Below are 22,772 nucleotides of genomic sequence, written 5' to 3'. Positions count from 1 at the left end.
GAAGAGAAGGTGAAACAAGTGCAATATGGATGGTAGATATAGGTTTTTGTAATCTGAAATTACAAAAACAGCAAGGTAACAAACGGTAAAAGTGAGCACGAACGGTATTGCAATGTGTGGAAACAACGCCTAGGGTTCATACTTTCACTAGTGAAGTTCTCTCAACAATGATAACATAATTGGATCATATAACTAGCCCTCAACATGCAACAAAGAGTCACTCCAAAGTCACTAATAGCGGGGAACAAACGAAGAGATCATTGTCGGGTACGAAACCACCACAAAGTTATTCTTTCTGATCGATCTATTCAAGAGTCCGTAGTAAAATAACAAGAAGCTATTATTTCCGTTCGATATATCATAGAGTTCGTACTAGAATAACACCTTAAGATACATATCAACCAAGACCCTAATGTCACCTAGATACTCCATTGTCACCTCAAGTATCCGTGGGTATGATTATACGATATGCATCACACAATCTTAGAATCATCTATTCAACCAACACATAGAACTTCAAAGAGTGCCCCAAAGTTTCTACCAGAGAGTCAAAACGTGTGCCGAGCCCTGTGCATAGGTTCCCAATGTCACGAACCCGCAAGTTGATCACCAAAACATACATCAAGTACTCACATGAATCCAACGTGTGCCAACCCATATGCATAGGTTCCCAATGTCACAAACCTGCAAGTTGATCACAGCAGATAGACACGTGCAAGACATACATCAAGTGTTCTCAAAGACACAATCCGATAAGATAACTCAAAAGGGGAAACTCAATTCATTACAAGAGGGAGAGGGGAAGAACATCATAAGATCCAACTATAGTAGCAAAGCCCATGGTACATCGAGATCAAGACATCTCAACAACACGAGAGAGAGAGAGATCAAACACATAGCTACTGGTACATACCCTCAGCCCCGAGGGAGAACTACTCCCTCCTCATCATGGAGATCCTCGGGATGATGAAGATGGCCACCGGAGATGGATTCTCCCTCCGACAAGGTGCCGGAACGGGCTCTAGATTGGTTTTTGGTGGCTACAGAGGCTTGCGGTGGCGGAATTCCCGATCTAGGTTTATTTTTGGGGGTTTCTGAATTTATAGGAATTTATGGTGGTGGAATTGCGTCAGTTGGGCCAATGAGGAGGTCACATGCGCACCACCACCGGGGGGGTGGTGGTGGCGTGAGGGCTTGTGACTCCCTCGTGGCCCATCTGGTCTTCTCCCAAAGCTTCGGGGGTCTCTTTCGGTCCAAAAAATCATCGTAAAGTTTCATTCCATTTGGACTCCGTCTGTAAATGGGCCAAAAACACGAAAAAAACAGAAATTGGCACTTGGCACTGAGTTAATAGGTTAGTCCCAAAAAAGATATAAAATAGCATATTCATGCATATAAAACATCCAAAGTTGACAAGATAATAGCATGGAACCATCAAAAATTATAGATACGTTGGAGACGTATTAGTCGACGGCCCAAGAGGAGGAATCCTCCTCCAATTGGGGAGGTGGAGGCGCAAGGAGGAGTCCTCCTCCAATTCAGACCCCCCCTCCTCACACTGCGGTATATAGGCCCATAGGGGTTGGCTGCCCAGCCCACCAGGGGCTGGTGCGCCACCTCTTAGGCCTATGTGCCCCCCGGGGTGGGTGCCCCTCCCGGTGAACCCGCAAAACCCATTCGTCACTCCCGGTACTTTACCGGTAATGTCTGAAACCTTTCTGGAATCCGTATATCTTTCCTACATATCAATCTTTGTCTCCAGACCACTCCGGAACTCCTCGTGACGTCTGGGATCTCATCCGGGACTCCGAACAACCTTCGGTCATGTCAGGCCCAAGATGCGACCCTATCCTCAATTTGGCACGAAGGCCTCGTCAGGGATAGAAGCGCATCTCGTCGTGTCGCAAGAATGGATATCGTTACAAGTACATGTACTGAAAAGAAGAGTTATATATATAGGATTGGCTTACACTCGCCACAAGCTACATCAGAGTCCCAGCAGTACAATACATAATCATCATGAAGAAGAGCAGGGTCCGACTACGGACTAAAAACAAACGAGAAAAGAAGAACGACGTCCATCCTTGCTATCCCAGGCTGCCGGCCTGGAACCCATCCTAGATCAAAGAAGAAGAAGAAGAAGAAGAAGAAGAAGAAGCAACTCCAAATGAACAATCAACACGCTCGCATCAAATAACCTTTACCTGTACCTGCAACTGGTGTTGTGGTAATCTGTGAGCCACACGGAGCTTAGCAATCTCATTTCCAAAGGTATCAAGACTAGCAAAGCTAATGGGTGAGGTATAGTAAAGTGGTGAGGTTGCAGCGGCAGCTAAGCATATATGAGGTGGCTAAACTTACGAGTACAAGAATTAAGAGGGGGAAGATCTATGCATAGCGGACGTGACTACTGATGATCAAATGAATGATCCTGAACACCTACCTACGTTAGACATAACCCCACCGTGTCTTCGATCGGAAAAGGAACTCACGAAAGAGACAGTCACGGTTACGCACACAGTTGGTAAGTTTTAATTAATTTAACTCCAAGTTATCTAGAACCAGTGTTAAACAAAGTTTCCACGTTGCCACATAACCGTGGGCACGACTTTCCGAAAGATTTAACCCTGCAGGGGTGCTCCAACTAGTCCATCACAAATTACCACAAGCCGCATAGAAATCCTCGATCACGACACTCGCGATCTTGTTGGATTCCTTAGTGGAAAACCTCAACTCTGAGATTACCCAAAGCATCACCGGAATCCCGATGCACAAGATATCTCGTCAAAAGGTAAAACTAATCCAGCAAGGCCACCCGACGTGTCGACGATCCCGATAGGAGCCGCGTATCTCGTTCTCAGGACACGACGGATAAGCTACGCGTACGGTGGCCTGATAGAAATCACCTAAGTTTCCCTGGGTTGGCCCCGCACAGTGCTCTGTTTTGGACCAGCACCATCAACAGTGGCCCCCTTGTATTATGTAGAATTACTCCTCGGGTAGCGCTAACTCCCTATGCATTTCCGTATTAACAAATTATTATGTTGGGCAAATGTAGTACCAATGTTGGGCCTTGCTAGACCAGCTTTAATCTAAAACGAATTATCAAGGGGGTCCCCATAACAACCCCGATCGTGTTAGGAGCGCCCAATTATGGAACATAACACCGGTAGCCGAAACTAAGGGGGCAAAGGTGGAACAAAACACCAGGCTAGAAAGGTCGAGCCTTCCACCTTTTACCAAGTATATAGGTGCATTAAATTAAATAGCATTTAATAGGGTGATATAACAAGGAACCCATGTTTTCACATGGAAGCAACTGCACCAGCAACTAGCAACGCTAACACAGGGTTAAGCAAGCGGTAACATAGCCAATCGGTGGTTGCTAGGTTGAACAGGTTGAAGGTTTTCATGGCATTGTTGAGAGGGTGTTATTTAACATGTGGTAGGCAACGAGTCATAAACGATAGAAGCGGTAAAACTAGCATGGCAATGATAGTAATGGTATCTGGGGAAATGGTCATCTTGCCTGAGATCCCGCTTGGAAGAAGAACGACTCCGTGAAGCAGACGAACCGACGTAGTCGTACGGGTCCTCACAATCCGACTCGCTTGCGGAACTCTGTCGAGACGAAGCAAACCGAAAACAAGAATCAACACACGATATTCACCACACTATGCACAACACATACGATGCATGAGCAGCTGAATACATGCAAGTCATGGCATGACAATTCACACAAACAAACACTACACCTTAAGTGAAGTTCAATATGCAACGAGTTGCATATTGACGAAACTCCACGTATGAGTTATTTAGTTCTATCCCGATAGGTACACAGTAATATTAAATGTGGTTAAACATGGAAAGAGGTGAAGCGTAATTAAACTACCTATCTAGGCATTTTAAATGAGGTCAGAAATGACATATAGCACCTCCGAAACGACCTCACAAGTTAATTTACAATTCTGTCCAGATCTGATCTAACACATTTAATTAGTTGTTAAACAACAAAACAAATAGGTTCACGTGATACTACGCGTCGTTACAAGCAATTTACACATAGAGAACATCTCCAACGGAGCTACGTATCAAAAGATACAAGCACCGCAAGATATGATGGCATGAATGCAATATGTGTGCAACGGCGGTCATGAGCACTTCAAAACATACAACCAGCAAGAGAAAATGAAACTACACGAGATTCTAAGCAAGTGTCATATAGGACACGATCAAAACAGAGCTACGGATCAAAAACTACGAGCTAAACAAGAAATCACTACAATCTGCCAAAATCAGCTACATAGCATTTTCTACGCCCCACAACTACGAGCTACAAAATCCCAACATGCTCTACCAAGGCATGATACGATAGAGGGCAAGAAGCACTAGAACAAACAACTAACAACAACTAGCATGGCAGCAAGGATCACTAGAGAAAGAAGTCACAAAATGACATCACACACACCATTTCAGACTTAGTGAAAATAACACTTCATGAAAGTGCAGTTTTCGATCTGAAGGCATATTGACAGCAGCAAAACCATAATCTACAGGAATCCAAATGGCATGAAAATTCACAGTAATCTAGAGAATCACAAAGTCTACAACTAACTCCATTGCACCAATCTCAAAAGAGCTACATATCACAAGATAGAAGCAGGACAAGACAGCAACAAAATATAACAGATCTCAAACTTAGAAATATTTCAGCATCTCTAAAACATCACTATTTCTAGCAACTTGAGAGCAAGAAAACCACACCTAAACATGCATTACTATTGCAACCAAAATTACCACGGGCTAGAATAAACACCAAAGGACAACTCTCTAGTTGACAACTCCTTCAAACGAAGCACGGAATAAATCCTACGAAATAGACAAAAGGGCAACATGGCAAAATATCGCGCGAACTAACTTACTCAAAAGCTAAAACTACCCCGAAAATATATAAAACATGTGGGGTTGCACAACAAAAATATTGCCACACGTAAATGCGAGATAATGTTCTAAACTCGGAAAATAAACTAGTGGCAAATTCCTACATGCAAAAATGCCAACGGCTACTCTAAAATACATGTAAAAGGGGTTCCTAAAACATGAACATTTCTACTACGGCATACGAGCTATACGAACACGCGCGGAAAATAAATGCGGGCACTATCCTAGTGAGGCAGCACGTAAACCTAGGCATATGGCACGCTAAACGACGTCAAACAAATACGCAAGTTGCACAAACGTAATCTACGCGCAAAACTACACGAAATCCATATGCTACACGTCGCGAACCGACTTATGGTTAAAAAGATACGGGCGATAAATCTAGTCTATACTCTGAAAAAGAATTAAATTCGGATTAAATCCTAAATATCTACTGGGCCGAATCTGTTAACAAGCCTCAACACAGGAGCATGCGTGACTTAGCTAACAGATGCATGGGTGAGGAATAAGGATAGGGGCGGAGGCCTACCATGGGCCGGCCTGGAGCAGTGGACCAAGGGGGAATGAAGCTAGCTGGGCCTGGAGGGGAGGAGGCCCACGCGGGTGCTGGCGAGCGCTCTCGTCGCCAACTGCTTCCCGATCCAGATCGGGATCGCGCGGAGAAGCAGAGACGACGCAACACCGGCGGCCGGCGCGACGATGGGCTCGGCGGGACACCGGCGTGCGGCGAGGGGCATAGGGGCGCGGGATCCGCCGGCGCAGAGGAGAAGATGGCGGGCGCAGAGAACCTGGCATGCTCGGAGCAGTGCAGGCAAGGGGGCAGGGGGCGAAGCAACACAGGGCGGCTCGGGGAGGCGGCCGGCGCGGCTCTCCGGCAAGCTGGGGTGCACGACGGCGGCGCGAGAAGCTGTGGCGGCGCAGGGAGGTGCACACGGCGGCTGGCGGCGGCGCTAGGGGAACCAGGGAAGCGCGAGGAAGGCAGGGAGCAGGGAGGTTCGGCGGCGGCGGGGCGATGGGCTCGGCCGGGCCCGATCTGGGCCTGGCGGGCCCACGGGAGGAGAGAGGAGGTGGGAGGCTGCTGGGGTAGGTGGGGCGCGGTTTTCGAGGCACAGGGCTAGGGTTTGCTGTCTAATGAACTGGGGGTCTGTTTATAGACAAATGGGGGGCTAGGTTAACCGGAATTTCGTTCCGGATTCAACCATGCGATCGGAATCAAACGATTTCGCAGGCGGGAACGGGTAAGTGGCCGTGTAGTGTAGCTATCCGGAGACGAGAGGGGAAACGGCGACGCGGCAACGCGATTTAAAACACCGATAACCGTCCGACGATAGACCGAATACGGTGCCGCTACGGTCGACCGTTCGGGTACCAGACGGACTCCGATCGCGACGAAATTAGACAGGCGGCCTAGCTGTATCTAATTACGACCGCATGCCAAGTTTCATACCAATCAGAGAAAGTTTTCAACACACTTTTAAGACAGGGTTTAAACGATGCTGCGGGCGCGTGCGTGTGCGGTCGGGCTCAGAACGGACAACGACGTGAACCGGCAACTAACAACGGATGCAAGTTTTGAAAATTGGCGGCAACGGAGATGCCGATGCAATGCAGATGATGCGAATGATGCGATGATGATGCGACAAAACAAAACAGACACACGACGAAAACGGAAAGAAAAGGGGATTCTTCTGGAATGTCGGCATCGGGCTGCCACAGGTCACCAACATACATAACTCAACTATACCGAAACGTCAACGAACCTTAAGTGTGCAGACCCTGCGCGTTCGAGAACTATCTAGACATGGCCGAGACACTCTCCGGTCAATAACCAATAGCGGGATTTGGATGCCCATATTGGTTCCCACATATTCTACGAAGATCTTTATCGGTTGAACCTCTATGTGAAGGATTCAGACAATCCCGTATGTTGTTCCCTTTGTCCATCGGTATGTGATACGTCTCAAACGTATCTATAATTTTTGATGGTTTCACGTTGTTATCTTGTCTTCTTTGTATGTTTTATGTACCTTTTATATCTTTTTGGGGACTAACTTATTGATTCAGTGCTAAGTGCCAGTTCCTGTTTTTCCGTGTTTTTGACTCTTTTCAGGTCTGATTTTGGAACGGGGTCCAAACGGAATAAAATCCCCGAAATGATTTTTTCCCGAACGAAAGAAGACCAGGGAGCCTTTGGGCCAAGTCAGGTGGGCCCCAGGGAGCCCACAAGCTTGCACCACGCCACCAGGGGGAGGCGGCGTTGGGCAAGCTTGTGGCTTCCCTGGCCACCTCCTGACCTAGGTTTTGAGCCTATATATTCCCAAATATTCCGCAAAAAATCAGGGGAGCCTCGAAAATACTTTTCCGCCACCGCAAGCTTTTGTTTCCGCGAGATCTCATCTGGAGACCCTTCCCGGCACCCTGCCGGAGGGGCCTTTGGAGTTGGAGGGCCTCTTCATCATCATCATCACCCCTCCAATGACTCGTGAGTAGTTCACTTCAGACCTACGGGTCCGTAGTTAGTAGCTAGATGGCTTCTTCTCTCTCTTGGATCTTCAATACAAAGTTCTCCATGATCTTCATGGAGATCTATCCGATGTAATCTTCTTTGGCGGTGTGTTTGTCGAGATCCGATGAATTGTGGACTTGTGATCAGATTATCTATGATATATATTTGAGTCTTTGCTGATTTCTTATATGCATGATTTGATATCCTTGTAAGTCTCTCCGAGTCTTGGGTTTTGTTTGGCCAACTAGATCTATGATTCTTGCAATAGGAGAAGTGCTTGGTTTTGGGTTCTGGCATGTGGTGACCTTTCCCAGTGACAGTAGGGGCAGCAAGGCACACATCAAGCAGTTGCCATCAAGGGTAAAAAGATGGGGTTTTTATCATTGGTTTGAGATTATCCCTCTACATCATGTCATCTTGCTTAAGGCGTTACTCTATTCTTATGGACTTAATACACTAGATGCATGCTGGATAGCGGTCGACGTGTGGAGTAATAGTAGTAGATGCAAAAAGTATCGGTCTACTTGTTTCGGATGTGATGCCTATAGAAATAATCATTGCATAGATATCGTCACGACTCTGCACAGTTCTATCAATTGCTCGACAATAATTTGTTCACCCACCGTCTACTTGCTTTTACGAGAGAAGCCACTAGTAAACACTACGGCCCCGAGGTCTATTCACATCCATCCTTGGGTGCAAGCTTTTGTGTTTGTGCAGGATCTTGAGATACTCTTCCGCCGGATTGATACCTTGGTTCTCAAACTGAGGGAAATACTTACCGTCGTTGTGCTACATCACCCTTTCCGCTTCGAGGGAACACCAACGCAAGGCTCCAAGGCCACGGGGGAAATCCTTTGCATACTTGCCTAGGAAGTCCCTTAAGGCGTAGCCGCAGTTGAAGAATTCCTGGTGCCGTTGCTGAGGAGTATCAAGCAACACACCTATTTCTGGCGCCGTTGGAAGGTCTTTTGTTGCAGTAGCAGAAGTATTTCTGGCGCCGTTGCCGGGGATACACAGCAAACATCAGAAGTATTCCTGGCGCCGTTGCCGGGGAGGAGAAATCAAGATCTGTCCAAGTAGGTCTCACAAACTCTTCTCTTGCATTTACTTTTTTTGCCAGTTGCCTCTCGTTTTCCTCTCCCCCACTTCACATTTGCCGTTTTCATTTGCCTTTCTCCTTTGCCTTTTCGTTCGCCTTTTGCCTTCGCCCTTTTCTCTTGCTTGCTTTCTGTTCGCTTGTATGCCATGTGCCCTCAATATGCTTGCATCTTCGCTTGCTGAAAATCTAGTGATACGGATCCTCATCCACTTGCTAGTCTCTTTAAGAGACCCACTCGTGTGGAACAAATTGCTATTGAGTTGAGGGAAATTGCCTATTTCTTTGGAGTTTTGCGTAAGATGCATGAATCTGAAAATTGCGAGGAAGAAATTCATGAAGTGATTCATGAGGGCTCCTTGGATGAAAAGCATAATTGCAATGATTTCACTATAAATCCTATTAGTGACAATCATGCTAAAAATATGCAAAACCCTAAGCTTGGGGATGCTAGTTTTGCTTTGTCCACTACTTGTTGCAATAATCATGATTGGGGTGTTGATCTTTCTTATGATCTTGAAAATTTGTTCAAACCTCATGATGAATATGATATTTGCAACAATACTAAAAGTGGGATTGGAGAAGTCATGACTCTATTTGATGATAATCCCACTATTTTTGAAGAGCGTCAACTTTGCATTCATGTGGATCATGAAAAGAATATCCTATGGGATAGCTATATTGTTGAATTTGAATATGATCCCACATGTAATTGCTATGAGAGAGGAAAATATTTTGGTAGAAACTTTCATATTACCAAATTACCTCTCGTTATGTTGAGATTGCTATTGTCTCTTTCTTCTTCCTTGCATATGGCAACTATTGGTTGTCTAGACAATCTGTTTTCCTATAAAATGCCTATGCATAGGAAGTATGTTAGACTTAGATGTGATTTCACATGCTTTAGGATGCTCTCGTTGTGCTTCAATTCTTGTCTTTTGTGAGAGCATCATTGAATGCCTAGCTAAGGGCGTTAAACAAAAGCGCTTGTTGGGAGGCAACCCAACGAATCTATCCTTTTTCTTTTTGTTTTGTGTTTTCCACACTTTCATAATTCTGTTATGATTGTGTTTTTTGTGTTTCTTTTTGCGTTTGTGCCAAGCAAAACCGTTATGATTAGTCTTGAGGTTGATCGTTTGGTCATGCTGGGAAAGACAGAAACTTTCTGCTCACGAAAATAATTTTCATTTTTTTTCTGTAAGAGCTTTTCAGTTGATTCTTTTCGCTGCTGATTGCTACGCAAATTATTCAGACTGTCGTAAGTTTTCAGAATTTTGAAGTACCATAGGTATACGAAACATACAGATTGCTATAGACTGGTCTGCTGTTAACAGATTCTGTTTTTGTTGTGTTGGTTGCTTATTTTGATGAAACTATGGATAGTATCGGGGGTATTAGCAATGGAAGATTGAAAGTAGAGTAACCCAACATCAGCACAAGTATAATTTGAGTTTGCTACAGTACCTAAGGAAGTGGTGGTTTGCTTTCTTGTACTAATGTTATCACGAGTTTCTGTTTAAGTTTCGTGTTGTGAAGTTTTCAAGTTTTGGGTGAAGTTCTTATGGACAAAAAGATAAAGAGTGGCAAGAGCTCAAGCTTGGGGATGCCCAAGGCACCCCAAGAGATTCAAGGATGCCGTAAAAGCCTAAGCTTGGGGATGCCCCGGGAAGGCATCCCCTCTCTCGTCTTCAATCCATCGGTAACGTTACTTGGGGCTATATTTTTATTCACCACATGTTATGTGTTTTTGCTTGGAGCGTCTTGTATCGTAGGTGTCTTTTATTTTTGTTGTCTCACAATCATCTTTGCTGCACACCTGGAAAGAGAGACATGCACACACCGTGATTTTGTCGAGCTTCACTTATATCTTTTGGTAGACAATTCAGCTCACATGTGCTTCACTTATATCTTTTGAGCTAGATACTTTTGCTCTCTGTGCTTCACTTATATCTTTTGGAGCATAGCGGTGCGTGGCTTGGTAGTTGATCTGTGCTTTGAAAGTAGTCTCAAAAGGGGTAGTTATCCAAAGGGATACGAAAATTTCCTCCTTCATGTGCATTGAATAGTTAGAGACGTTTGATTCATCTCAATTAGTTTTGAGTTGTGGTTATGGTAATATTGAAATCATGCTAGTAAGGTGTTGTGGATCTAGAAATACTTGTGTTGAAGTTAGTGATTCTCGTAGCATGCACGTATGGTGAACCGCTATTTGATGAAATCTGAGCATGATTAGTCTATTGATTGTCATCCTTTGCGTGGCGGTCGGGATCGCGTGATGGTTTATACCTACCAACCCTTCCCCTATGAGTATGCGTTGAATGCTTTGTTTCGATTACTAATAAAACTTTTTGCAACAAGTATATGAGTTCTTCATGACTAATGTTGAGTCCATGGTTTAGATGCACTTTCACCTTCCACCATCACTATCTTCTTAGTGCCGTGCAACTTTTGCCGGTGCACAAAACCCACCATTAGCCTCCCTCAAAACAGCCACCATACCTACCTACTATGGATTTTTCAAAGTCATTCCAAGATATATTGCTATGCAACTACCACCATGACATGTGCCACCACGTCTACATTGCCATTGCATGATCGTAAGATAGCTAGCATGATGTTTCCATTGATGTCTATGCCATGCTAGATCATTGCCACGGTACACTACCGAAGGCATTCCATATAGAGTCATAATTGCTCTAAGTTTTGAGTTGAAAGTGTGATGATCATCATTATTGGAGCATTGTCCCATGTGAGGAAATAAAAGAGGCCAAAGAAGCCCATAAAAAAGAGGCCAAAGAGCCCACCAAAATTAAAAAAAGAGAGAGAAAAAGAGAGAAGGGACAATGCTACCACTTTTTCCACACTTGTGCATATTAAGCACCATGATCTTCATGATTGAGAGTCTCTCATTTTGTCACCACCATATAGCTAGTGGGAAATTCTCATTATATAACTTGGCTTGTATATTCCAATGATAGGCTTCCTCAAAATTGCCTTAGGTCTTCGTGAGCAAGCAAGTTGGATGCACACCCACTAGTTTTCTTTAAGAGCTTTCACATACTTGTAGCTCTAAGCATCATTTGTATGGCAATCCCTACTCATTCACATTGATATCTATTGATGAGCATCTCCACAGCTCATTGATATGCCTAGTTAATGTGACGATCTTCTCCTTTTTGTCTTGCAACCACCACCACATTCCACACCATCTATAGTGCTATAACCATGGCTCACGCTCATGTATTGCGTGAGAGTTGAAAATGTTTGAGAAAGTAAAGGTGTGAAACAATTACTTGGCCAATACCGGGGTTGTGCATGATTTAAATTTGTCGTGCAATGATGATAGAGCATAGCCAGACTATATGCTTTTGTAGGGATAACATTCTTTTGGCCTTGTTATTTTGAAAGTTCATGATTACTTTGCTAGTTTGCCTGAATTATTATTGTTTCCACGCCAATAGCAAACTATTGTTTTGAATCTAATGGATCTGAACATTCACGTCACATAAGAGGAATTACAAAGGACACCTATGCTAGGTAGCATGAAAGCATCAAAAATTCATTCTTATCACTTCCCTACTCGAGGACGAGCAGGAGTTAAGCTTGGGGATGCTTGATACGTCTCAAACGTATCTATAATTTTTGATGGTTTCACGCTGTTATCTTGTCTTCTTTGTATGTTTTATGTACCTTTTTATATCTTTTTGGGGACTAACTTATTGATACAGTGCCAAGTGTCAGTTCCTGTTTTTCCGTGTTTTTGACTCTTTTCAGATCTGATTTTGGAACGGAGTCCAAACGGAATAAAATCTCGAAATGATTTTTCCCGAACGAAAGAAGACCAGGGAGCCTTTGGGCCAAGCCAGGTGGGCCCCAGGGAGCCCACAAGCTTGCACCACGCCACCAGGGGGGAGGCGTCGGTGGGCAAGCTTGTGGCTTCCCTGGCCGCCTCCTGACCTAGGTTTTGCGCCTATATATTCCCATGTATTCCGCAAAAAATCAGGGGAGCCTCGAAAATACTTTTCCGCCGCCAGAAGCTTCCGTTTCCGCGAGATCTCATCTGGAGACCCTTCCCGGCGCCCTGCCGGAGGGGCCTTTGGAGGCGGAGGGCTTCTTCATCATCATCATCGCCCCTCCAATGACTCGTGAGTAGTTCACTTCAGAGCTACGGGTCCGTAGTTAGTAGCTAGATGGCTTCTTCTCTCTCTTGGATCTTCAATACAAAGTTCTCCATGATCTTCATGGAGATCTATCTGATGTAATCTTCTTTGGCGGTGTGTTTGTCGAGATCCGATGAATTGTGGACTTGTGATCAAATTATCTATGATATATATTTGAGTCTTTGCTGATTTCTTATATGCATGATTTGATATCCTTGTAAGTCTCTTCGAGTGTTGGGTTTTGTTTGGCCAACTAGATCTATGATTCTTGCAATGGGAGAAGTGCTTGGTTTTGGGTTCTGCCATGTGGTGACCTTTCCCAGTGACAGTAGGGGCAGCAAGGCACACATCAAGCAGTTTCCATCAAGGGTAAAAAGATGGAGTTTTTATCATTGGTTTGAGATTATCCCTCTACATCATGTCATCTTGTTTAAGGCGTTACTCTGTTCTTATGGACTTAATACACTAGATGCATGCTGGATAGCGGTCGACGTGTGGAGTAATAGTAGTAGATGCAGAAAGTATCGGTCTACTTGTTTCGGACGTGATGCCTATAGAAATAATCATTGCATATATATCGTCACGACTCTGCATAGTTCTATCAATTGCTCGATAGTAATTTGTTCACCCACCGTCTACTTGCTTTCGTGAGAGAAGCCAGTAGTAAACACTACGGCCCCCGGGTCTATTCACATCCATCGTTTACACCTCCGCTTTTACTTTGCTTTGTTACTTTGTTGCTTTCAGTTCTCACTTGGCAAACAATCTATAAGGGATTGACAACCCCTTCATAGCGTTGGGTGCAAGCTTTTGTTTTTGTGCAGGATCTTGAGATACTCTTCCGCCGGATTGATACCTTGGTTCTCAAACTGAGGGAAATACTTACCGTCTCTGTGCTACATCACCCTTTCCGCTTCGAGGGAACACCAACGCAAGGCTCCAAGGCCACGGGGGAAATCCTTTGCATACTTGCCTAGGAAGTCCCTTAAGGCGTAGTCGCAGCTGAAGAATTCCTGGTGCCGTTGCTGAGGAGTATCAAGCAACACTCCTATTTCTGGCGCTGTTGGAAGGTCTTTTGTTGCAGTAGCAGAAGTATTTCTGGCGCCGTTGCCGGGGATACACAGCAACCATCTGTATGTTACTTGCCCGAGATTCGATCATTGGTATCTCCATACCTAGTTCAATCTCATTGCCGACAAGTCTCTTTACTCGTTTCGTAATACAAGATCCCGTGGCTAACTCCTTAGTCACATTGCTTGCAAGCTTCTTGTGATGTTTGTATTACCAAGTGGGCCCTAGAGATACCTCTCCGTCATACGGAATGACAAAAACCCAGTCTCGATCCATGCCAACCCAACATACTCCCTCGGAGATACCTGTAGAGCACCTTTATAGTCACCCAGTTACGTTGTGATGTTTGATTCAGTACACAAGGCATTCCTCTGGTGTCCGGGAGTTTCATGATCTCATGGTCATACGAACACATAGTTGACATGTAGAAAAACAGTAGCAATAAACTTACACGATCATATGCTACATTCATAGTTCGGGTCTTGTCCATCACATCATTCTACCAATGATGCGATCCCGTTATCAAATGACAACTCATGCCTATGGCCAGGAAACCTTGACCATCTTTGATCAACGAGCTATTTCATTGGAGGCTCAATAGGGACAGCGTGTTGTCTATGTATCCACACATGTATCTGAGTTTCTAATCAATACAATTATATAATGGATAATAAACGATTATCTTGAATAAAGAAATACCTCCTCCATCCTAAAATAAATGTCTCAACTTTGTACTACCTCAAGTACAAAATTATACTAAGTTTGAGACACTTATTTTAAGACGGAGGAAGTATAATAATAACTATTTTATTTTTGCCTTCAGAGCATATTTACACAATCGAATACAGACAAGAAGCAAATATGCCTGAATAGCAAGAAAAATAAGCAACGCCCATCGAGCTAATCCCATGCCGCCAACCGGGATCCCATGGTAATGATCGTTGCCGAAGAAGAATGAAAATAAACTCCACATAACACATTCAGGCTCTCGTCTTAGAGCAAAGCTTTACATGTACCTGCACCCGTGTTTGTTTGTCATATCAATGAGTCGCTTGAGACCCGACAATGACATTGAGATCGGGGCTGTTTTTTTTTTTCTTTCGACGACTCCCTGGTTTTAGCAGCACGGACCGAAAAAGAACTGAAATTTCTTTCACGTCTTGGTGTCGCCACGCCACCTTTTTCATAAAGAGAGGCCGGACTAAAAATAAAAGCCCCGGGAGAAGTCCGTATATATATCAAAAAAAAAAATCGCTAGTTGTGGTGTAATAATAATAATTCAATAATAACCCCTGAAACGAGGCCGTATTTACGCCGATAATGCCACTCCATCCACGAAACGAGCCGGCCCTTCTCCCCGACTCTCCCGGAGCAGCCTGTCTCCTTCTCTTCTCTCTCTCTCGCACCAAAAAGAAAAAAAAAGCTCTCTTTCTAGGGTTCCTCCGTCGCCGCCGTTCCCCTACCACGCCGCCTTCCGGCGGCCCCCCTCCCCCCCCGCCTCCGCCTCCGCCCCCATCCGCTCGCCCCCGCCGCTCCTCTGCCCCCGCGTCCGACCAGCCACCGCTCCCCACGCCCCGCGCCCGCGCCCAAATTCCCCGCCTTCCGCCGGCCCCATCCTCCCGCCTCCGTCCCCCGCTGTCCTGTCCCGCCGCCGGCCCCCGACGCCCTGCCCCGACGCAGAGCCCGCGCGCCGCCGAGCCCGGGCCTCCGCGCGCGTGCAGGTCTCCGGCCCTCTCTCGGCGACGCCAGCGGAGGCCTCCCATTCCGGGGCCAAGGATTCCGAGGGGCCCCGCCCTCCGCCCGCCCCGGCGGATACGCGCTCAGGTTGGTTCTTTTATCTCTCTCGCGCACACCACGATGGTCCGATCTGTAATTCTAGGGTTAGTAGGTTGGGGCTGTCGGTAATTTGGGGGCGGCTCCTTCGATTGGGGATTGGATAATAAGGGCTCGTTGTATTATGTCAGGGGATCCCCAATAGGCCACTAACCCTAGATAGAATCGTACATGTCTTGCGCTAATTAGGCTTTCCACTCTAGCATAGCCAGAGGCTTGTAGGGTATGTTGGGGAGTCTCCAATAGGCCGTTTATTTGCCTTTTTACTAGGAGAAGAGAAAAAAAATCCGATTTTTTTTTTCTTCCAGCAAAGGCCATTCAGCTGGCCTTATTGATTAACAAATTAACACCATGGAACCGAGTAAGGGTAATACCCTGCTTGGTAGTATGGCACCTCCGTCGTGGCAACATAATCACGGTAGGCGGCAGGGAATCCGTAGTAGACCCCGGCGTAGTATGCTGGGTAGTCGGGTTCGTATCGCACACCGTTTCCGATCATTTGCAAAATAGAACTAGGGAGATCAAAGCATCATGCATAGAACACAGGATAAGGAAAGTTGAAAGCTATTCCTAGCTAGCTCATGAGCAGCCTCATTGCCTCGTTGGCTGGCTTCCCTTAGACAGTGTTTAAAAGCAACCTTCGCGTAACTTCATCTGTATCTGCCCCTTGGGAGCAACATAGCTTAAAAGGAAATACTCCCTCCATTCCTTTATGTAAGGTGTATTATTTCCGGCACGGTGACCAAGGCGCATAATTATACACATGTTAAGACAAAATTAACCTTGGCCAAATCATTGATTAGAGGCAATAAAATCATTTAGGCTAGGAAAGTAAGAGATACACACAATCATGAGAGAGATTCTTTCCTTTTTCTCTTTATAATAAGAGATGCATGCAATCAGGGGAGAGATACTTCCCTTTTTTTGAAGGGCTAATGATGGAATTACAAAGAATTAGAAGAAATGCACCTTACATTGTGGAATTTTATCAAAAAACAAATACACCTTATATAAAGGAACGGAGGGAGTATGGTGGAATGGAACGTGAAGTTGCCCTTTTTTGGAAAATTGTCTATGCACTGTGATTATTACTTGGGAATATTTGATGATTATCCTGTGTGTTCTATGCATTTTACCTTTACCGTGTTCACTCTTCTGTTGTGTTACTAGCTGCAGCAGATTATGGAGGCATTAACTCCATGCTTTCAGCACACATTCTGATCCAGACTCAGAGTTCTTACTTCCCTTATTGAAAATAAGAAATGTAGTGAACACTAATTGTCTGTATGAGCTGTTGGTGTTGTTATTTCATACTCCGTATATTTTAATTTTATTTATGCTGCCATAAGTTCTGTTCAGTCAAAATAAACTGTTCCTCTGTCTTCTTTTTCCTGTCTGGCTTATGATTTCATCTTGGCGTATTAAGCAGCTTGTTTCTGACTGAATATTCTGTTTTCAGCTGACTGGGAGGGAGAAGTTGTGCTGTATGTACCATGTGTGTCCATCAGAGAGGGCATCATGAAGCCTGAAATTACTTCTCATTTGTCAAAATCAGGAAGTAATAAACCAAACACAATGACCACGCAAGCCTGTAAGAGGCGGAGGTCAGTTTATATAAGCAGCGGGTCGGAAGATTCTGGCACCGATTCAGAGGTTGAGGGAAATAAACGGTCTCAAAAATCTGGGACGACGTCAATTTCTTCATCTGAGAACCGACCATCTTCTAACAACAAGGCTGGAAGCATGAATGCGAGCAAGACAAGGGTCTGTAGAAATATTCTGGGGAAGCTCATGGATCACCCAGGTGGTTGGCTTTTCCATAAACCGGTTGATCCAGACCTATTTGGCATTCCTGATTACTTTGATGTTATCCGCAATCCAATGGACTTGGGCACTGTCAAGAAGAAACTCACAAACAAGAGTTATTTGAGCACCGATGACTTCGCAGCAGATGTGAGACTAACATTTTCAAATGCAATGACGTACAATCCTCCTGGAAATCAGGTTCACACAGTAGCTGAACAGCTGAATATAATGTTCAATTCGGAATGGACATCATATGAAAGAAAATGGATAGACAGAAATCTGAAGCCAGTGCAGTTGCCGATGAAGGTAATTAAGGCTCATGTGGCTGTCAATTCAAAGCCAGTGGTTTCTAGAGGGCTGGCCGCATGCCCAAATTCATCTGCAAAGAACACATTGACAAATGCAATATCCTCCAAAGTAAGACCGCCTGATACCTTCATTCACTTGATTATTTGGTATTTTGTCTTTCTAATGGCAGTATGATTTAATGTACTGCTATATGTTGTATGGACAGGTAAAAATTAAGTTTTGTGTCCGTGGCTCGGGGCAGACCTTATCCAAAGATGTGAACGGTGTAACTTCTTTTCATCATGTACCACAAACTTTTTTTCTGGGCTATACTCTTTTGTCATGATTATAGGTGCCTTTTTTTAATCCAGAGACATCTTTGCAAGCAGCTGGTAGCAAAGAGGGTTCTTTAAACCATTCCATCCCAGGCACCAAGGTTTCGACAATGAGTTCCATTGTTTCTGTTTGATGCATTTCTATATTTAGTCTTATGGCACATCATTCGTGAAGCAAATTCTCAGTTGTCCCTCCTAAGACTTGTATTCTGTCTTTAGGAGAGCGGTAACACAACTAAGGTCCAGTCAAGTGAGCACAGAGTTCAGTCGATTGGTATGTTGATGCATTCCATCTAATTGTATCCCATGCCATGCCATCTGTTTTGTTAATGCTTTTGTTTGCTATCCTAGGAAATGAATCACGGTCTTGCAGTGATACTTCAACTTCGCCTCTTTCTTCCTATGGACAAGGTTCTATCAGCTGGCCCTTTTTATCATATTTTTGTTCATCTAATTGTTGGTTGATTGTTTATCTGTGGTGATAAAATAACAGTTAGGAACTCGGTACAATCTTGTTGCCATATATTTCGTTGCTAATGCAATGCGTTTTGTGATGTGAATCTCAGGAGACGGAAGTTATTTACATGCTGAACCTTTGTCACCAACTAAGGCCCTTCGTGCGGCAATGCTTAAGAGACGTTTTGCTGGAACAATTGTGAAGGCACAGCAGAAGGCACTTCTGGACCATGTAATTTTCTGTAATATACATGCTAAAATTTGTGCATTAGTATTACAGTTATGCTGTTCAGTCGGAAAGTTTTCTGCTACACTTGCAGTTGTGGCTGATGTGCTTTTTTGATCTCTTAGGGGCAGCAAATAGACCCTGCAAAATTAAAGTTGGAAAAGGAAAGGCTGGAAAAAAGGCAACAAGAAGGTAATAATTAGCCACAAGCTTCTGATCGACAATTTTATATAGGCTGGATACGTTTTGCTCTCTACCAGTTCTGTGAGTTTGGTCAAGTATCTTTTATGTGCACTGAGCTCTCTCTCTCTCGTGGTCATGTGGACTTGTAGTTCTCGTTTTTTAAATGGGATATCTTTTCATTTAAACCCAAAGTAAACTACACTTGTTTGAATTTTTCATGCAGAAAATAAGCTAAACTTGTTTGAATTCTCATGCACAAAATAGGATACTTTGAATTCTCAGTCCATAAATAAGATATACTTGTTTGAATTGTACTACCTCTGTTTCTAATGTTAGACGTTTTGGCAGTTTAAATTGAACTGCCTGAACTACCAAAACGCCCTATATTTAGGAACAGAGGGTGTATAAGATATGAGATTTTTTGGTGTTCAAAATGGGCCTGTTCGATGCTGGGATTGTTGGCAGTGGCAAGCATTCACTATTAGCCATCAGACCTTAATTCTTGTGCACAACAATAAAAAAGAATGCCAAAAGTGTCCCTTACCCAGATCTATTTGTACAGTCTGTAATTTGTTTATTTCATGCCTTGTTTTATCGTTAATTTTGGCATCGTTAGTTACCATTCTGTACTGGCTAGGAACTGATAGTTATTGAAATGGATTATATGCCTTAACCCTGATCCACTCTTAAAATGGTTATTGATGAACCAAGTATCATCTTTCTCATGTAGTCACATGTGTTGTTCTGAAGTGTCCTTTCCTCTTTCTCGAAACCATCCATGTGCCAACCAATTTGGAAGAGTTCAACTTTTTCTCTAGTCATTCTACGTCCTATTTTGCCATATGTTTCTTACTAGTGTAGTGCCCATACATTGGAACATTGTATTGTTACTTTGTTAGCAGGATATGATACAGATATTACTATAATTCAACATGAAAGTTGTTAAAAGAAGGAGCATCCTTATGAAATTGAGGCATATGTACACATTGGCAAGGGTCATAAATGCCACATGATCAAGTTTCAGGGACCATTTCTGTACTTTGATCTTATCTGAAGTAAGTTAGCAAGAAGTAAAAACTATCTGGTTAATAAATGAAAGATGCTTATGCATTAAGCATCAGTGAGAGCTGATAGATACGTAGCAGTTAATTATAGACAGTTGCCTGTTAGTTAGCAGTCAGTTTGTGGCTTCTCTGTTAAAGGAAGTCCAATTGCTTGTAGGCAATCAAGGAAGGAAGAATTCATAACATCGATGGATATTTTTTCAAAGATTAGCTGTTATTTGTTTGAAATGATAAGATGGATGAGTTGGTTCTTCGTTCTGGTTATTTTTCCCATTACTGTAGTGTTTGGTATGCAAGTCTTACGCACTAAATGCTGTGGGTTGTTTGGTACAAACCGACTTACCCCTGTACAGACCTAGTACTCTATAGTCCCTCCATTCCTTAATGTTAGTTGTATTTTTTTGGGCACTATAATGGAGGATTTGGGACAGAAATATCCTTGCTTAATTTGGTGATTACAGGCATAATTATGGGTGATAAATTAATTATCCTTCCAAAACATAACTTTGACTCTTCCAAAACTAAATGGCTGTGGGATTTATTTTGGGTAGAATCTACAGTTCAATGGAAATAAAGCAAATACACCTAACAACTTGGAATTTCTCTCAAAAACAAATATACCTAACATTAAGGAATGGAGGGAGTATATAGCAGCTTGGATATTGGCAACAACATGAACTCCTTGAAAATTGAGAATGGAAACGCTAAAAATATATTCTCTATGGCTCATTTTTAGGTCATACTCTTTTGTGCCGCATTGACATTGAGTTACACCATTGCTGTTAATGCTGACCTTGTGGCTTCCTCCAAATTCGTTCTGTTCTGCAGAGAAAGAAAGGATCGAGGCCCAGGTGAAGGCCGCTGAAGCTGCTGCACAGTACAAGTTAGATGAAGAACTAAGGAAGAAGAGGGAGCGAGAAAGAGAGGCTGCGCGCCTGGCACTACACATGGTAGTACCTGCTTGTCCTCCAGCGAGTCTCTAAGCTTGATGTCCCACAGTGCCTATTCAACCTTTTTCCTTTTTGCAGATGAAGAAGACTGTCGACATTGACAACAGCGACTTCCTAAAGGACCTGGAAAACATCAGCAAGAAGTGGGAACTGAACCCTCCGGCCAAACTAATCGTGGACTTCGTCGACGGGATGGAGCTTCCACCCGGCCTTGGAAGCCCGCTGGAGAGGCTTGGGCTCTTCATGAAGAGAGACGTCGAAGAAGAGGTCGAAGATGAAATGGAGGACAGCGTATCACCACCTTCTGTGGATGTCGACAGCATATCACCACCCTCCGTGGACGTTGGCAGCATATCATCACCCTCGGTGGATGTCGAAAGCATATTACCACCCTCGGTGGATATGCATATCGACGGGGAGGAAGGAGAGATCGGCTGCTGTGGGTAGCATTCTTTTTTATTCCGACTTTGTTTCTCAATACGTATTGTGAACCAGCACGATCGTACGTCGAGGTTATAAGGTTATGATGCGATTCTGTCCCGTGAGTGGCCTATGTTGACATAAGCGGAGTGGACTGTAACTGTTGTGGTATTCAGAGTGACTCATTCGTACGAATACTGTAAAACAATTGAGAAAAAGAAAAAAATATAGTAGTGAAATGTCTATATATATATTGTGTTTGTGATGATGGTGTTTTGTCCCAGTGAATTGGCATTTTGCCTCCAGTGGTGACAAGCATATCCCAATGCCTTTAGTGTCATGGCTGACCGGTACAGCCAGGGTAGCTACCCTGGGTCGTATACATTATACTCCCTCCATCATAGTATATTGGGCGTATCTCATAGGGCTTTGGGACCTAGATGTTTTTTTATTGGTAGGAAAAATCGAGCCAATGAGCTATAGAAGCGCCTAATTAATCGCAAAACTGACGCATTAATAATCCTCCGTCCACTAAACGAGCGACTCTCTCGCATGTATTGGTGAAGACGGTTTTCAAAACACCCCAATTAGTAGGCTAATTAATGTCATGCGCCTTATTTCCTTCTAATTGTGAAAAATTATCGTTTTGGAGATACGCCCAATATACTGTGATGGAGGGAGTACATCTGATGGCTGATATTTATTTCTGCGTTCTAAAACTGGCACTCAACGGAGTTTCATGACGGGTTGGATCGTGTACATGTGATGGTTGACATTTATTTCTGGGTACATGTGATGGTTGATATTTATTTCTGTGTTCTAAAACCGGCACTCAGCAGAGTTTCGTATACATGTGATGGCCGACATTTATTTCTGTGTTCTAAAACAGGCACTCAGCAGAGTTTCATGACTGCCTGGATCATATACATGTGATGGTTGACATTCATTTATGTGTTCTAAAACTGGCACTCAACGGAGTTTCAAGATGGGTTGGGTCGTATACATGTGATGCTTGACATTCATTTTTGTGTTCTAAAACAGGCACTCACAGAGTTTCATGACGGGCTGGGTCGTGTACATGTGATGGCAGATATTCATTTATGTGTTTTAAAACTGGCACTCAACAGAGTTTCATGACGGGTTGGGTTGTATACATGTTATGGGTGACATTCATTTATGTGTTCTAAAACTGGCACTAAGCGGAGTTTCATGACGGGCTGGGTCGTATACATGTGATGGCTGACATTCATTTATGTGTTCTAAAAGTGACACTCAAAAGAGTTTCGTGACGGGATGGGTTGTATACATGTGAGGGCTGACATTCATTTATGTGTTCTAAAACTGGCACTCAACGGAGTTCCATGATGGGCTAGGTCGTATACATGCGATGGTTGACATTCATTACTGTGTTCTAAAACTGACACTCAACAGAGT

The 22,772-nt window shown here is 43.9% G+C and overlaps 1 protein-coding gene across 1 annotated transcript; it reads left to right on the top strand.

Annotated features, from left to right (window-relative positions):
* The first annotated feature begins 15,150 nt into the window (after positions 1-15,150).
* On the top strand, positions 15,151-21,587 carry LOC123407336 (transcription factor GTE8-like). The gene is made up of 10 exons (XM_045100449.1): positions 15,151-15,601; positions 17,070-17,833; positions 17,931-17,988; positions 18,076-18,140; positions 18,259-18,313; positions 18,391-18,450; positions 18,606-18,727; positions 18,847-18,913; positions 20,797-20,918; positions 20,997-21,587. Exons 2-10 carry the CDS (start codon positions 17,129-17,131, stop codon positions 21,363-21,365), a joined length of 1,623 nt encoding a protein of 540 aa, XP_044956384.1. The 5' UTR covers positions 15,151-15,601; positions 17,070-17,128; the 3' UTR covers positions 21,366-21,587.
* The last annotated feature ends 1,185 nt before the right edge of the window (positions 21,588-22,772 follow it).

This window comes from Hordeum vulgare, chromosome 7H, assembly GCF_904849725.1.
Source record: "Hordeum vulgare subsp. vulgare chromosome 7H, MorexV3_pseudomolecules_assembly, whole genome shotgun sequence".
NCBI lineage: Eukaryota > Viridiplantae > Streptophyta > Magnoliopsida > Poales > Poaceae > Hordeum > Hordeum vulgare.
The sequence above is the reverse complement of the archived record's forward strand: the minus strand, read 5'-3'. Positions and strand labels throughout refer to the sequence as shown.